Source organism: Pempheris klunzingeri, chromosome 13, assembly GCF_042242105.1.
Source record: "Pempheris klunzingeri isolate RE-2024b chromosome 13, fPemKlu1.hap1, whole genome shotgun sequence".
NCBI classification, from domain to species: domain Eukaryota; kingdom Metazoa; phylum Chordata; class Actinopteri; order Acropomatiformes; family Pempheridae; genus Pempheris; species Pempheris klunzingeri.
The window spans coordinates 19311044-19326920 of record NC_092024.1 but is presented as its reverse complement, the minus strand read 5'-3'; the positions used below and the strand labels follow the sequence as shown (position 1 = coordinate 19326920).

Sequence of the window (15877 nt, the reverse complement as noted above, 5' to 3'; positions counted from 1 at the left end):
AGTTATAAGTTTGCAAATTTGCAGTTTTACTTGTGAGGTGATAAATGAGGCCCGTTTCAGAAATAGGTGCTCAGGGACAGTTAAGGGAGTTTAATAAAGTCATTAGTTTGAACTGTTTTCTCTTTATAAAGGGTTTCTTTATTAAGGGACACTTTCTGTAGAAAACATGTGTAATGTTCAGTTCCCTGTAATTAAAACTTGCTTCACTGTATTTTTAACTGATACAGTATTTGTTCGCATGTGTGTTGGTAACTTGTTACGTAAACACATAAATCCGAGAGGTGGTGACTTGTCCCCATGAGACTGACCAAAATCCAGCAGCATCATCAGCGTCCAGTTTTCGGTGCCCTGATCAGACATGGCAGGCCTCATAATGAAGTTTGCTTATTCATTTGTCAGACTGAATATGCAGCTCCAGCTGCCTCCCTCAAATGATCAGATTGAAGCTGCACAGAGACCCTGGTGAGGTTTTAGATGTGATGAATACACTATATGAGCACATAAGAAGGAAAAGGAGGAGAAGGGATTAACTTTATTTATGATCAAGATGCTTTCTTTCATGTTTCTCCATAATGCTGTTTGTTTTTGGACTTCTGTTCACATAAACTAAAAGTTCTGGATGCACTTTTCTCAGTCAGGCAACTGTGCAGTCCATGTTAATGAAGCAGCACGACTGTCAAGACAATTTCTTTTCTAATTTTATGGAAAATTAACAAGATTCTCGTAAAAATAATAAAATCCACTGAGCACATGTACAAACTACAACAAAAGAGAGTTTTGCAGTCATGGCTTCTGGATCATCTAACAGTTTAAGGGATACAGCATCTGTTTCCCATGAAAATCTCTTTTTCAACCTGAAACATACTCAGTGTTTCACAGTGCTGCAACTTCACGCATATCTGTTCCCTCATGTGAGCATGAACACTGGTGCAGGTCTTCGCTTGTTGCTCGGACATTTGCTTCAGTCATCCGAGGACAGGCTCTATTTCCTCTGCAGCTTTTTTTCTCTTTTTTTTGATGCAGCGAGAGGCGTGCCGGGCCGGGTCGGGCCGGACCAGGCTCGGCTCATAGGCTTCATGTGATCCTGCAGGGAGGTGTTTGGATGAAGAAAAAAAAAAAAAAAGACTTTTTCAACATCCAGGCTGCAGCATTTGAGAGCAGACCGTCTCTCTCACCTTCTCACGGAGATACCGGTTTGCGGTTTTTTGTCTGTGCACATTTGGGATATTTCCATCACTTGTGCGGCTCATACCGGATAGTGACGCGGTGCTGTTCCGATAATGGGAGACGCTCAGTCTGCGCAACGGCAGGACAAGAAGGATGCAGCGGCTGAGGAGGAGAGCGGAACTGTGGATGATGCTCAGACTGAAGACAAGGTAGCATCTTATTCCCCACAGATCCAGATTGTTGTCATAGTGCAAATAACTCCTATCACGTTTACAGACCAACTTATCTGTACTGTTTCTTCCTCCTCATCAGCGCATTAATAAGGATTTTCCGTAGCCGCAATAGCATAAAGACTCTTAGATTTCCAGAGAGAGTAGTGTGTGATAAAAATGCTGAGGCTGGATTTTGTTGTTGTTGTCAGGACAGTGCAGGCGCTGCTTGCCAACACATCCATTAACCCTAAGATAAGACAAAGTCCTTGTCTTATTTGAATGAATGGCTTTGAGCACATCAAGCTCATTTCATTCAGGTGCAATATGAAGCCAGTAATGAAGCCAGTACCAAGTTCTTCCTAGTAACAAATAAAAGTTGTTAAAAATGTGTGCTACTTATTTTGTCAAGGGTTAGAGCTGCTTGGTTACTGACCTTTCTTTTGGCAATTTGAGGCCAACATACTTAATCTAACAGAAGCTGTTACTGCTCCTCTGAAACTGTTTTCACGGTTTCATAATGATGGTGCAATGGTTTGCATTTACTGTAGATGGAAAAGGAAACAGCATGGAGGAATAATGACCTTTCATTCTTAGACAAACCCAAGTAAGGCCCAGGGGAGAGATGGAATTTCCCCTTCGCTGCACTCAGCAGAAGGCAACATCGATTATTTGTGTACAACATGATCACTGGGTGATGCAGAGCAGGAAGTCAATTAGACAGCACTGTACTGTGAGAATGAAAATAGTTATTAAGGTCATATGAGCTATAATCATGATTTTGTGTTCAGTTAATGGTGCCTTTGACCTTTTCTGTGTTTAGTATGATTTGGGTGGAATGTGGCTGTAAATATGCTGCTGTTATATGAAATCTTCATGTCTTATGTTTTCAATTAACCAGAAAAAAGCAAAAATATTGCTCCCAACGCCGGTCTGTCCAGTTTTTTTTCAATCAAGTTACCATTACTTTAGTTAGTACAATAATCAAATTTTTTCTTTTATAAATAAATTGCAATAATTTTGCAAAAAAGTTTGATTCACCAAAGATATTTACACAAAAGCTGATCATTACTGCTGTATGTGTATCATTAAGTGGCAAAATATAGAAAACGAAGAAGAAAAAAAAAAAACACAGCTAGAAATGTATCTACTATATCATTGTCCAACAGTGCCTTAGCAGGTGCAGTATGTCCCTAATAGCTATTTATATAGTTGTTTATAAGATGCATTACTCCACAGTAGTTGTGTGTTTCTTGCTCTCTTTCCCCTGCTCAGACTTTCCAGACTAATCTGGCTCACAGATTTGTGATTGAGACAATTAAGAGTTGTTTAACAGCGAGACGACCATCACACCTAAGCAACTGTGACTGGATTGTGTTGTGTACAAAACATGAGCACCTGATAGTCAAACATTGAAATTCTTTGTTTGTATTATGGAAGTACAATTTGTGAAGTATATATTTTATTATTCTCCACATATGAGCAAATGGTTGATGCTATACATTTATTTGAACTGAAAAGTGCTTGTGAAATAACCATAACAAACTAGGACATTATTAAAATTAAGGAAATTATTCATATTAATGGCTGAATCATGAAAAATGGTTTGATTATCTACGATTCGAGCTTACATATAATCTAAAATTTGCCAGCAAAGGTACACAGTACATTCTATGTTTTGTGCTTTGTTTCAGCCTTTCAAAAACAATGGGCAGATCTCCGAGATCAATGAAAAAGCAGACAGCTCCACAGCTGAAGTTAATGGTCACTGTGAGGATGAGATCGCTGCAGAGGGTGGGTACTCGTAATTTGTGTATTACTGCTTATTGACAGACAACGTCAGCATAATTTCCATAGACGCATAACTTGTTGGATTTCAGCTGATAGAGTTTCATTTCTGTCATCAGTGTTTTACACGTCTTGCAATTGAAATGCTTTAATATTTTATTTCTCTCCTGGTTTAGCCATCCTTTCACCCGGTGAAGATGTTTCAGAAACAGTAAAGCCACATGAAGAAGAAGAAATACCATTAGAAAATGTTGAACTTACCGAAAACGAATCACCTAATGAAGTTGATGCTAATGAAGATGTCCCCCTGGAAATGACAGAAATGGATGCAAAGCAGAATGACATCAATGACGGCTTCAGGAGATTTTTCAGTAACATTGGTTTGAAATTGACAGTAAAGAGGGGCTCAGGTGAAGAGGGAAAAGATATTCCTGATGAGACCAACAAGGAAGAAGCAAACAGATCAGAAGATGTTGAGAATACTGCAAAGGAAACCACAAGTGAAAATACAGAACCGAATACTGATGTAAACACAGCACAGGAGACTTACGATAACGATTCAACAACATGTCCTACCCTCACAGATGCTACATCGGGAGACATTCTAGAAAATGCTGAGGAGAAAATAGAAGAAACTGAAGAGGAAGTTGAATCTAATAATGCAGATGCAGTGACTTCCCCTGTAAATGAACACCAGGACGCCACTGAAGAAACTGAAGAAAAGCCACATTCCATGTCTTCATCTCATCTTGAAGAAGAGGTGGTTGTATCCCCAATTAAAAGATTTTTTACAACTGGAATCTTTTCTGGACTACGGAAGAAAAAGAAATCCACAGACAATGGGACAACTGAGAAAGAACTGGTTGACATGGGGAAAAAGGAAGCCATGGAGACAACAGAACAAACTTTACAAGATCAACAACAGGATAAAGAGGAGGTTAGTCCAAGTGTTGAGGCAGCTCTTGTTGAGACAGAGCATAAAGAAAATGAAGTCAAAGAGGAGATTCTGTCTGCAGCATCAGCTGAGACGATGGATGAAACGAAATCATCTACCACAGATCCATCAGCTATTATTGTCACTGAGCCTGAAATGATAAGTTCGCAAGATAAGGACAAAGTTCAAGCAAGTCCCCTAAAAAGGCTGCTGTCAGGGTCTAGTTTGAAAAAACTCTCCAAAAAGCAAAGAGGCAGGAGGTCAAGTGATGCTAAGCTGTCTGACTCTGGAGAACATGTTTCAGATCAGCTCCTGTCATCTACTGAGTCAGCTGAGAATCAGAGAGAAAGTCCTGCACAAGCCTCTGCAGAGGCAGCAGGAGAGGAGGATAGTGCATGGGCTTCCTTCAAAAAACTTGTGACTCCAAAAAAGCGCATGAAGAGATCTTCCTTAGGCAATGAAGAGACGCAAATCCCGTGTGCAGCAGAAGAACCAAAACCAAGTGACGGAGAGCAAATATTGGACCACAGCACAGAAGAAGGCAAAAAAAGAAAAGACTCTTCCGTTTCATGGGAAGCTGTTTTGTGTGGATCTGGAAGGAGAAGAAGCCGAAAAACGTCTGACTCTGAGGACGAAACACCTCAAATTGATAACAATGACGACAAGCAAGATGGTGGATCTAAACATGCTGCAGAATCGCACCTGGAAAGTTCTAACGAGGTTGATGAAATTTTAGCCTCTTCCCCCAAACAAGCAGGGAGTCCTTCAGAGGGTGATGGAGGGTCAACATGGAAATCATTGAAAAAACTTGTCACCCCAAAAAAGAAAGCCAGAGATGAGGATGAAAGCAAGGACAATATACAATCTGATAGTGAAATTGCTCAAGATGAATCCTCCTTTTCAATAAAGAAACTCCTACCTGGCCGAAAAAAGAGGAGGTCTGCTGAAAAGCAAGAACAAGTATCATCAGATGAGGCTGATAAGGACGTAGCCTCAGGTGACGAAGACTCTGAGACTCCAGCTGTGGTTCCATTGTCTGAGTTTGATACAGTTGAGACAGAGGTTCACATAGAAACAAAGGCAGACGTAGAAAGTCATATACCCATGGAAGCAGACAGTGAACACCAGCAGGACCTCCTTGATCAGATTGCTGATACAGTCCCACCTTGTGACAATCTCCAAACGGAAACAAAAAAAGTCCAAGACATTGATGAGAGTTTACAAAATCAGGCATCGACAACCCCTGCTACATATGAAGAACCTGCTGATCTTTCAGAATCAATCAGTAAACATCAACAACTCAGTGACATTCCTGAGGAGGGCATAATTACAGAGACCATGGGCACTCCAGCTTCAGCAAATGAGGAGACAGCGAGGGATGATACTATTGCAGACGACCTGATAGAGATTACATCTGATGCTGTTACTGCACCAGAGCCTATAGACATTACATTGGCAGATGAAACTGAGATGGTCTCTGCTGTTTCCCAGTTAACTTCAGAGTCTTCAAAAACATCTGGCAACACGACACCAGTGCCAGCAGAATATGACGTCAAGGAAACCGACTCAGTTCTGCATCAGGTTGTTCAAACCATCTCTGTAAGCCCAGAGGAAGCCCCACTTTGTTCAGAGGAGCTAAACTATGAAAGAATAGTTGGTTCTGTCACGCCGCAAATACTGGAATCATTTGTAAAAGAAGAGCCGACAATTCTTGAAATACACACAGGATTAGATGCAACTGTCACTGACACAGATCTAAACGTTGAAGAACTGGATGCAATTAACAAACTGTCAGCTACAGTCCAATACAGCACATCTGAAGTCAATGACTCGGTTTCCACAGAAATTGTATCTGGAGGTCCTACTAAGGAGTTTGACACTGCTGAAATTGTTGTAGATGAAGTGCATGAAATCAACGTTTCACATCCAGAAGAAAGCGTAAAAGAATTAGAAGCAATTGATGAGAGCCATCAACTGGTGGAATGCCTATCAGAGTTGGTTGCTCCTGTATCTACAGATATATTACCCGAAGGTGAAAAAATTGTCCCAGATGAAGGTCCTCTAGTTGAGGCACATCAGGCTGAAACTGAGGCCCCAAATACTGACTCTCAAGAAGCCAATTCAGCTGCTGCATTAGCAGATAAAAGTAAAGATGGGACTAGGGAGCTGGAAGTCAAAACTCTGACAGAAAAGGAAGATCACATGATGTACAATATTCCTAATCTAACCAAACCAGTGGAGGAAGGGGAGTTGGAAGAACCAGCAGCTGTGCAAGCTGCCACATTAGATTCAGAGGGTGAAAGTGTTCAATCACTAGTAAAGGAGGTGATATCAGAAGACAGACCTGCAGATGAAACAGATACAAATGAACTCAAAAAGGAGACAGTACCTTCAACTAAAGTCAATGATAAGCCAGATAGGGAAGATGAAGTAGAAGCATTAGAAATACCTGAAGCATTAGAAACTGAGCAAGCCTCCACATTTGACTCAGAGGAGGGTGGTGTTCAGTCACCAGAAGAGGGCATAAAATCAGAGGACGTTCCACCAGTAGAAACAGTTACAGATGAAACAAACCGTACAGCAGAGCATCTCACTGAAGTCACTATTGACACAGACAATAAAGAACTACCAGTGAATGCTGGCAAAACTGAACATGTTCAAGAACCGGTAGCATTGGAAACTGTTCAAGCATCCACACTAGATTCAGAGGAGGTCAGTGTTAAATCACTTGAAAAAGAGGTGATATCAGAGGACGTTCCAGAAGCAGAAACAGTCTCAGACGAACCCAAAACTGAGGAAACTGAAATGACAGTTGAGCCAGAAGAAAAACTACATGGGGAAGCTGCCAAAACCGATCATATTCAAGAAGTAGAAGTATTACCTTCTGATATAAAAGAGATTGAAACCAAAACTGAGGAAGCAGCAACAATGCATGTAGTAACAGAAAGTGTTGAGGAAGGTAGTGCTCAGGAACATGAAAAGCAAATATTGTTAGAAGACATTCCTAAACCAGACGCTGACAATGTCATTGCTTCAGTTACAAATGTAATTGAGAGTGAGGTTGTGGCACAACTGGAGCAGGCCTTAGAGACCACAGAGGATCAGGAAACAAAGATTATCCCACAAGGTGTTCAGGTTGAGCAAGAAGATCACATTCCTGAAGTCATAGATGAGTTACAAACATTAACAGCAGTTCATGTGTCCTCTTTGAATGAGGAAGTGAGTAATGTTCAGGTCATAGAAAAGACTGTATTTATTGAAGGAACTTCAGCACCTTGTGAAGAAACTGCTGCAGTTACCAATGAACCTAAACACGAAGAGCATCTCAGTGCAGTGCAAGTCAGTGTTGAGGGAGAAAAAGAAACCGAACTTCCAGGCATGGAGATAAAAACTGCAGCAGTTGAGCATGTTGGAGTGGCACAAATGGTCACAAGTGATTACATAGATGTCTCAGTTGCAACGCCTGATGTTTTGATAGAGAAAACATCAGAGACTACTGAACCCTTGATAGACACAGTGGCAAATGAACTGATGTCCAAGGATGAAGTCGAGGCTGCCGCACCATTCGTAAAAGATGATGTGGTTGTAACAGCAGAGGAAGGAAGTGTGGTTGTTACAGTAAGTAATGAGGACAGTCAGATCATTCAAGTGCAGGTGGTCGATGTTGACATAAAATCAGCTGAGACTATTGTGGACACAATGCTACAGGTAGGGGTAACAGAAGCCAAAGAAGTCATAGGTGTTTGTCAAGAAACAGTTAAAGAGGTAGACAATTTTTATGCAACTCCAAAGATTGAGGAGGAATTAATTAAAGAAGAAAACGTGACCATTCAAGAAGTTATTCAACATGTGAAGGAGAACTTGCCAGAGACAGTACTTCAATCGGTGGTCATTAGCTTGGAACAAGAAGTCGTAAAACCGCCAGATGCTGCGGCAGAAGTGAGTGAGATGGTTGCAAGTGAATCAAGTGAAATGGAGGAACAAAAGACAATTCAGGTCAGGGAAAGAGAAGATGAAACTCCTGCTGTCATCAGTGAGGACTCTGCAACTGAACAGCAAGTGTCTGAGGATCTCATACAAGCACCTGGAATTCCAGGAAGTTTAGATGTCTCTGTCCGTGATCGTAAAGAGGATTTAGAGGAAACTAAAGCTGAACAGGAAAAATCAGAAGTAGGTGTCATAGAAGAAGAGGTTAAATCGCCTTCAGAGGAATTAGGTGGGAAAAAAATTCATGAACAAGCACAAATTACACAAATCGCTCAAAGTCCAATTGTACCACCTGGTAACACTGGATTAGTAGTCCCCCAAAACACTGGAATAGTCTCGTCAATAGGTAATGTGGAGTCCCCATCAAGTCTGTCCTTGGAATTCAAACTTAACATACAGTTTGGGCAAGTGAAGGCGCCAGCCTCCCCACCACCTACAACAGAGAGAGTCGAACCCATTAAACATGCAGATGTGTCTGAGGTCGGAGTTCAGGCAGTAGATCCTGTAATGCTAATAAATCCAACACAAAAAGTTGATTGCCTGAAACAGGCAGAGCTAACTCAAATCACAGAACCAGCACCAAACCTAGATTCAACAGAAAAAGTCGGAATCGTGACTGAACCTGTACTGCTAGATGTTGGCATCCAAGCTGTGGAAACAGTAGAACCAGTGGAAGAAATCAAATCAACAGAGAGAGTAACCTCCATTGTTCAAGCGACAGAAACAATACAACCAGTAAGGCAAACAGAGAAAAGAGAAATGTTCCTGAGTCACCCAGTGCCCTCTGAAGCTTGTGACCAAGAAACAAAAGCAGAAGAGCCTATTAAACAAACAGAGGAGGAAAATGACCAGGATGTGTGGATGGATGCTGAGGAAGTGATCGACACCCAAGGGGAAACAGGCGGGTCGCCTGTTGAGGTGGAGGAACCTCCAGAGCCTCAGACAGAAAGTGAGCAAGAGAAGGCAGGACTTGAACGTGAGGTGGAAATAACTCCTGATTCAAAATCTGAGGAAGAAGAAGGTCAACAGGAAATGTCCAAAACAGAAGATACACGTGAGTTTGAGAGTGAGGGTGAAGACTTTGTCGTTGCACTTGAGAATCCGGAAATTGCAACTACAAACATCTCTAACATGGAGTGGGATTAATGTCACTCAGCTTCAGAGTCTCTTACTGGTAAGCTTCTCCCTTTACTCTTGTTTTACCGTCATTCTTTTTGTGCAAGATTTGGCCAATTAAATCAGCTTGCTCTCACACTGTTATGTATCACATTCATTGGAATATCCAAATTAATTAATTTCATTTTTTCTTTCAAGGTTCGACAATCAAAAAGGAAGTTATTCAAGTCTGTAAGAAGTTTTCAAAAAGCCATTGGAGAGCAGGACTGACTGCAGCATTTTGCTGCTTTTTTCCATTATGTTCAACCAAAAATATACCTGTATTCACTGTTGAAACTTGTATTGATTTATAAGATTATTTTATTAATATTAGAAACTGTGTGATTAAAAAGAGATCTGGCAAGAGAAGCATCAACTGGAAAAGTGCTCATCTTGAAGAGATTTGCCAGTTAACTACATCCATTATGCAATTGCTTCTTTCAATAAATCTAATGATTGTTTGCTAGAGTGCAATTTTTACTACTAATCATGTCAGGTCTTTTGCAAAGATGTAACTCAATCTGTTTTAGAATGTATACGTCTAAGAGAATAAGACAGCATTTTTGTTAACAGTTTTGTGATTTAAATACATTTGTGTGTTAAAAAAAATGCTTTTTCAGTGGCAACAAAACAACTTTAACAGTGGGTCACATGTATGTGTGAAATGCTTAATTCTCTTGACACACATGGATGCTACTATATCAGTAAATGTAGATATTTCACAGCCTTTACAGTCTATCATCTGTATTCACAAACTGCTTAATCATTTAGTTTCACTTACATACATTTCCATGGGATCTATGCATTCCTCAATAGGCAGCCCTGGGCATACTAGTATTACTGTATATTATCTTGTACATACTGACTGTGTTCATTCTTATACAGGCAGAAATGCACTCATTTTGATTCTACAAGAATTTCTACTAAACTGAGAAGTTTTGAAATAAGCGCACGATGACACAGCATGGCACAGCTTTAAAAAGATTAATAATTTACGCATTATATTTGATTTGAAATTAATCTTCACATGTATTCATCCGTAAGATAATTATAATCAGCAGAGCCTTAAACTTCAACAATCATGGCAGCTTTAGTCGTCCTGTTACACTTCACAGCTGTTTGTGTGTAAGCCAAACCTGAGCTTACAGTATTAATGATACTGTATGTTGAGTGATGAAAAAATAATGTTTTAACAGGAAGTTGTGTCAGCTGTTTGTCCTCTTTGGATTTTTTTCACATATATATTGACTTTTATGACAAAATCTTGCTGATCTGATGTTCACTAATGACTAAATGTAAAACATAAACCTGGGTTACCTGTGTTTATATATTTACACATATTTACCAGTGTTTTATTAATAAGATATTTTATTTGAATAAATTCATATCTCTATGTACTTTTGTATTGCACATTTTTATATACTGGGGCTTTTTATGATCCTAAGTTATTACTCAACAAGTTTGTATTTTACTTGCAAGCACTGAAACATAACTGGCAAACACTTAGAACATGTAAAACAAACACTTTATTGCATCATCTATAACACAGCACTCAGTTGGAGCTCTTGGATTTCATAAATTTTAATATATATATTATCATCATCTTGTTTTCTTTTGGTGTTTCAGCCACAGGAACAATGTCACATGTGGAGGTGATGGTCCCTGCCATCACGCTCCAGCTTAGTCCTTTAAACAGCAGTATCTTTCATAAAGATAAAGTTCATAGATAGATAGATAACTGTACAGCTGATCCCAAATTAAAAAAAAATCCCACTGAAGGTGCCAATAGCAAATGCGTGTCCTGATAATTAAACTTTTATCTTCAACAAAACACTGAAGAAATGGTGCAAAAATAACGATGAATTGTGTGTTGTTGTGATGTATAAACTGTACAACAGAGACAGTAAGACATACAGAGACGTTTAGGTCCGCTTCATGATTTCGGTTGTTTCCAGAGAACATTGTCACATATCACTGACAAAGTACCTTTATATAGAGCAGCATTCTTCCTTTGGAGCTCCTAGTGCCCTTTTTTAGATTTGTATTGATGGAAGAGCAGTTCAGAAGATCATTTTTGCAAGTTCGAACATAACCTACAGGAAAACCAAGAAATAGATGTAACATTATTTAACTGTATATGATCTCTTATAATTAACTAGTACAAGTTCACTAGCTAGTGTCCAAGCACAACACTTCACATCTTACCTCTATAGTAATGAGGATGACTATCATCCACTCCAACCTCAAGCTGTGCTTCTCACTCAGGTGGCTCCTCATCAGATCTGTTAACTGCGTACAATGCTCCAGCTTTTCATTCACAACCTAAGAGCACAGAAAAATATTTGTGGCTAAGAACGAGAAACAAAGAACGTGTGTCTCACTACAAGTGTCACAATGAGTCTCTCTGTAACATCTATTAAATCTTACATTGACTCTGCGGTTGATGCTGAGGAACTGACAGGTCTTATCATAGAGTTTTTCTAGGTTTTCTCGGTCCCAATAGAAATCCGGTGTGAGGAGCAGGTCAGACCTCAGGTTTATACAGTGTCTGTCAGAACAGGACATGAACACAAAAGCTTTAAACATTTTAGAAACACAACAGCAGACCTGCAGTAATCGTTACAATTGAATAGACCTTGTAGAAGCACTTAAAGCTTGAGTAGCGTGACATTATAAATGGAGTGAAGAAGCTGACATAACAGTGAGTGGCAATTACAATAAAACAAAGCAAATTTCTGTTACTGATAAATTGGTTAACACAAACTGAATTGATGAGAAAAAAAAACAATAATCTAAAAACAATTCAAAAGGTTTGGCTTGATGTGAAACCTTGAAAACAGAAAACAGGGAGCAGCTGGCCCTGAATGACCTGCTATTTAGAGAAAAGTGAATTTACCTTAATGTGAAAAGCTCGCCTATCTTCTTCATAACCTCTGCAGAAGACAGCTTAACCCTTTTACCCGACTTCAGTGTCTGAGGAGAAAAACAGATTAGGACATTAGCATTGAGGGGAGCACTGGTGTAACTTACAGGTAAACCATTACAGATAATCAATTATTCATAATTTCTTGATGCTTGTTGTTAAATGTCCACTGTACCTCTGGAATTGATTGAATTGACTCTACAAAGTTGTCTAATGACACCTCCCATATCGCCAGCTTCACTGGAAAAGAAAGCAAGAGGTTAGACTCAGGTCAAAGGCTGAAACCTCTGTAACCACAAACCTTTGTCTTTATTAACAGCTAATAGATTTATGGTTAAAGCACAGGATCTCACCTGACAAACACAGTGCATTCGAAAATGCAAATTTCTCCAGAACAGCTTCATGTTGATTCATCTGGTCGCTTAGCATAAAGTTGCCACGTTCAAGCTTTGTATTTCCCCTTGAAAAAGATGATATTTAAATTCTCCACAAAGCAACAGAAAGTCAGAAAGTGCAAATCAACAGCAGCAACGTGAGAGTGAAGGTCACCGTACTCTCCAACACTGTAGTTAATCTCCTCATTTTCCCAGTGGACTAATGCGACTTCATAGGGCTGGATCTCATGGTGTTCCAATATTCTCAACACCTTTTTCATCTGTAAAGACAGTGAAAAGAAAATACACCATCGATGACGTATGCTACAGTCATTACAATTAATACAATATCAAACTTTAGGAAATATATAGTTTGGTTTACCGTTTTCTCCTCAACGTTCCAGAAAATTACTGAGCCTTCTCTGAAATTTCAGGTTGGGAAAATCAGTCCATGATTTGCAAAAAAAATGTTAAGTTAACACAAGCAGTCAAACAGGAACTTTGCCTAAATAAGAAACTCACCAAATTCAGTGAATATTTGATCAATGTTTGATCATTTGTATATATTTCATACTAGATTCAAGGGACATATTTCTGTCAGCACTTAAAATGTATTGAGGTTAGATACCAAGCCCTATTTATAACCAATTAAACATTCAAAAATCCTTATGAATAATTTAGTATTAGATGATTCATATTGAAGACAACGCCTGAAGAAGGCAGAGGAAATAGACTACTTTATATCTACCTGAAGAAGAACATTTGAGCATCGTCATCTGGTTTTGCAGTCATGTCCGTGCTTATCACCAACACATTTGAGGCATCTGAAATTAAAGCAACAAATTACAGCAAGCCGGTGATTATTGTAAAACGATCCCAGACATGGTGATGCAGGACTTGAATCATCCTAAACAAAATGATTTTATTTGCTTTTTCATTTATACAAAATCATTACAGAGCCAGCAGCTCAAGTATTCGACGAAGCTGTGCAATACAAGTCAGTGTAATACAACAGTCCTGCAGTAACTCCTACCTTCATGAAGGTATTGCCTTAAACAGACAAGTGTTTATTGCAGGGCTAAAGAGCATCAGTTTTATCTTGGTGAACCTAATACACTGGCAGTGAGTGTAGATCACTTTTAATTCTCTGAAAGCAATAATGACTGAATAATTTTGAGTCATACCTCTTGGTAAATCTATCTCATTGAAGCCGTTTCTTCTCAAGTCATGGCAAAGTGTTGGCAAATGATACTGATCAGCTGTTGCAAAGGCAATGCATTGCATCATATCCTGCAGAGAAGCACATGGTGGAGTTAATCACTCAAACAAAAACACGTATCAGCACTTAATAAGATCAGTCATTCATCCGATGACTGGCTGAATCACCTTATCCTCACTCTGGGAAGGCTGATTGGCTCGAGAGGGTTGTTTTGTTCTTGGTCCTTTGGGAACCCTTTTTCCAGGCACAGCTGCAGGTGTTACACTTGGATTTAAACCAGGTTTTAACACCGTCTTCACAAGGTCGGGTGAATAAAAGCGCTTCTGCCCACTACACTTGGCCCAGCTCCAAGGGTCAGGTAACAACGTGCTGCAAAGACTTTTGAATGTACCTAAAGGAGGCAGAACATGTCTTGGATGCGTCTGCTGTGTGTGAAGAGTGTTGAAATAACAGGTCCTTGAAAAGATCCAGGAGCCAGACGGGCTTGAGTGGGTCCTGGGCTTAGCTTCATACTTGTGTGGTTGGATAGACTGGGAGAGACTGGCCGAGACACACATGCAGACTGGTTTTCTCTCTACAGGCCACAGAGCCCCCGATCTGGTCCACAGCGTCCGGAGAAGCATGTTCACCACAGACACCTGCACAGGTGAGCTGCAACACAGGAAACAGCTGGTGGTGAACCTTTTTTTTTTTTTAGATGCATCATTAAATGTTGTACTCTAATCTAACAAACCAGGATGTATTGCTGCACTTTAAATCCTTAACTTGACATATCTTAAACCCAACGCAAATACAAAATAGGAACCAAAGCAAGCTAATCTGACCTTGACTACATTAGCAGTCAACGAGTGGTCAGTTACCCATATTACTTAAACTGTGGTAATACTACATAAAAACACGAACGCTTCTGTACCGGGTGCTAAACTTAAGTACAAGCCAACAGAAGTGGACAATGAACAACAACACATCAGTGTGTAGCAGACATGTGTGGCTGTTAGCCAGCGGTTAGCTTACCGGCAAATGAAGTCGAAGCGATTCAAAACAAGTCGATTTGAAAAAGGATTTAATTCGTTAGAAAACTGCAGCAGTCTGAGCTGTTATGTTAAAATATAACTGAGTATTTAACATAGTTACATGGCACCTTGCATGCCAGAGATAGGAGGCGTGTTTGCTGTTTGCTAATAAAGTTTTCGCACTTCCTGTTTGAGGTGACGTCATGACGTACTTGCGTTTTGCCCCAAACGTTGACTGTCAGGCTGGCAGATTGAGCTTTGCTTACCAGGCTGTTATTTAGGGATGCAAAGCCCAGTAGATTGCTTTTTAAAACAAAGTCAATAATTCTATTGGCATTTTTGGGGAGGATACATCTTGAGCAGCTTTGGATCCCCAAAATTAAAATGATCACATTTAGGTTTAGGTTACACAAGCTGTGTCATCGTTAACTGGGGTGCCCTGATGGCCTAGAGGTACAAGAAAGGCCTAACATGGCCCTAAGAAAATATACACACGCTATTCACTATTAACTATTCACTGTAAATGCCGGTATGAGCCACCTATAACATTCCTCTTACACAAACTTTTTTTTTACTTTGTCTTGTGAACTGCTAGATATTTTCCCTGAAATTATACAATATGTGCAGAAAAGCCACTGTTATTTCCACACTTATACGCCATAATGACCTGTGACCTGTCTCATTTTCAAGACGATGACGCTCCACAAGGCTACTTTGTACAGTCCCTTAATTCTCAGGTGAGACTGATTGTATCTTTAATGTTAACTTGTTTTATTCAGCAATGCAAAGCAAAAAGTAATGAAATGACTAAGTGGCAACTACCATCATGCCTTGAGTTACTATGGGGTATACATGGAATCCCTGTAGTGTTAATAGATAAGGAGTTAATCATTTCAAGTTGGCACCTTAGTGGAAGGGTTACCAGAAAGTCTAAACTCAGGGCAAAACTACCCCTGATCCAATGACTTTGACCTTCTCATGCATCTTTATCTGCTACTTGTTTCTGATCAATTATGTTCATGAATTTCTTTACCTGTTAAGTACCTTATAAGCTATAAATTACATTTGATTTGCACTCAAAAAATGTAATTTTTGTTACTGATAAAGT

At 39.7% G+C, this 15877-nt stretch overlaps 3 protein-coding genes across 5 annotated transcripts in view; 2 read left to right on the top strand and 1 right to left on the bottom strand.

The window, feature by feature from the left end:
• The window catches only part of fbxo30a (F-box protein 30a), an 89917-nt gene that overhangs the window by 18237 nt on the left and 55803 nt on the right, over positions 1-15877 (top strand). The window lies entirely within an intron of this gene.
• akap12a (A kinase (PRKA) anchor protein 12a) lies at positions 1252-9231 on the top strand. Its single transcript, XM_070842439.1, has 3 exons — positions 1252-1376; positions 3071-3170; positions 3341-9231. The coding sequence occupies exons 1-3, from the start codon at positions 1281-1283 to the stop codon at positions 9229-9231; spliced, it is 6087 nt and encodes a 2028-aa protein (XP_070698540.1). The 5' UTR covers positions 1252-1280.
• Positions 10769-14919, bottom strand: rmnd1 (required for meiotic nuclear division 1 homolog). Of its 3 annotated transcripts, XM_070842498.1 has the most exons (12): positions 14771-14919; positions 13924-14407; positions 13722-13827; positions 13286-13361; positions 12920-12959; positions 12718-12818; positions 12517-12623; positions 12339-12403; positions 12137-12213; positions 11668-11788; positions 11446-11562; positions 10769-11333 (listed from the first exon to the last, which is right to left on the bottom strand). In XM_070842498.1, the coding sequence occupies exons 2-12, from the start codon at positions 14377-14379 to the stop codon at positions 11301-11303; spliced, it is 1299 nt and encodes a 432-aa protein (XP_070698599.1). In that variant the 5' UTR covers positions 14380-14407; positions 14771-14919; the 3' UTR covers positions 10769-11300. The 3 variants fall into 3 exon arrangements, 2 of the variants coding, with proteins under 2 accessions (XP_070698599.1, XP_070698600.1); XM_070842499.1 differs by lacking the exon at positions 14771-14919 and having other exon boundaries at positions 13935-13963; XR_011585300.1 differs by lacking the exons at positions 10769-11333; positions 11446-11562; positions 11668-11788; positions 12137-12213 and having other exon boundaries at positions 12376-12403; positions 12517-12818.

Excerpts from the sequence above, each read along its gene's own strand:
- akap12a (XM_070842439.1), top strand. The coding sequence starts at position 1,281 with ATGGGAGACGCTCAGTCTGCGCAACGGCAGGACAAGAAGGATGCAGCG. Across the intron at positions 1,377-3,070 it reads ATGCTCAGACTGAAGACAAG|CCTTTCAAAAACAATGGGCA; the intron begins GTAGCATCTTAT and ends GCTTTGTTTCAG. Across the intron at positions 3,171-3,340 it reads GGATGAGATCGCTGCAGAGG|CCATCCTTTCACCCGGTGAA; the intron begins GTGGGTACTCGT and ends CTCCTGGTTTAG.
- rmnd1 (XM_070842498.1), bottom strand. The coding sequence starts at position 14,379 with ATGCTTCTCCGGACGCTGTGGACCAGATCGGGGGCTCTGTGGCCTGTA. Across the intron at positions 13,828-13,923 it reads CTTCCCAGAGTGAGGATAAG|GATATGATGCAATGCATTGC; the intron begins GTGATTCAGCCA and ends GCTTCTCTGCAG. Across the intron at positions 13,362-13,721 it reads TGAGATAGATTTACCAAGAG|ATGCCTCAAATGTGTTGGTG; the intron begins GTATGACTCAAA and ends CTTTAATTTCAG.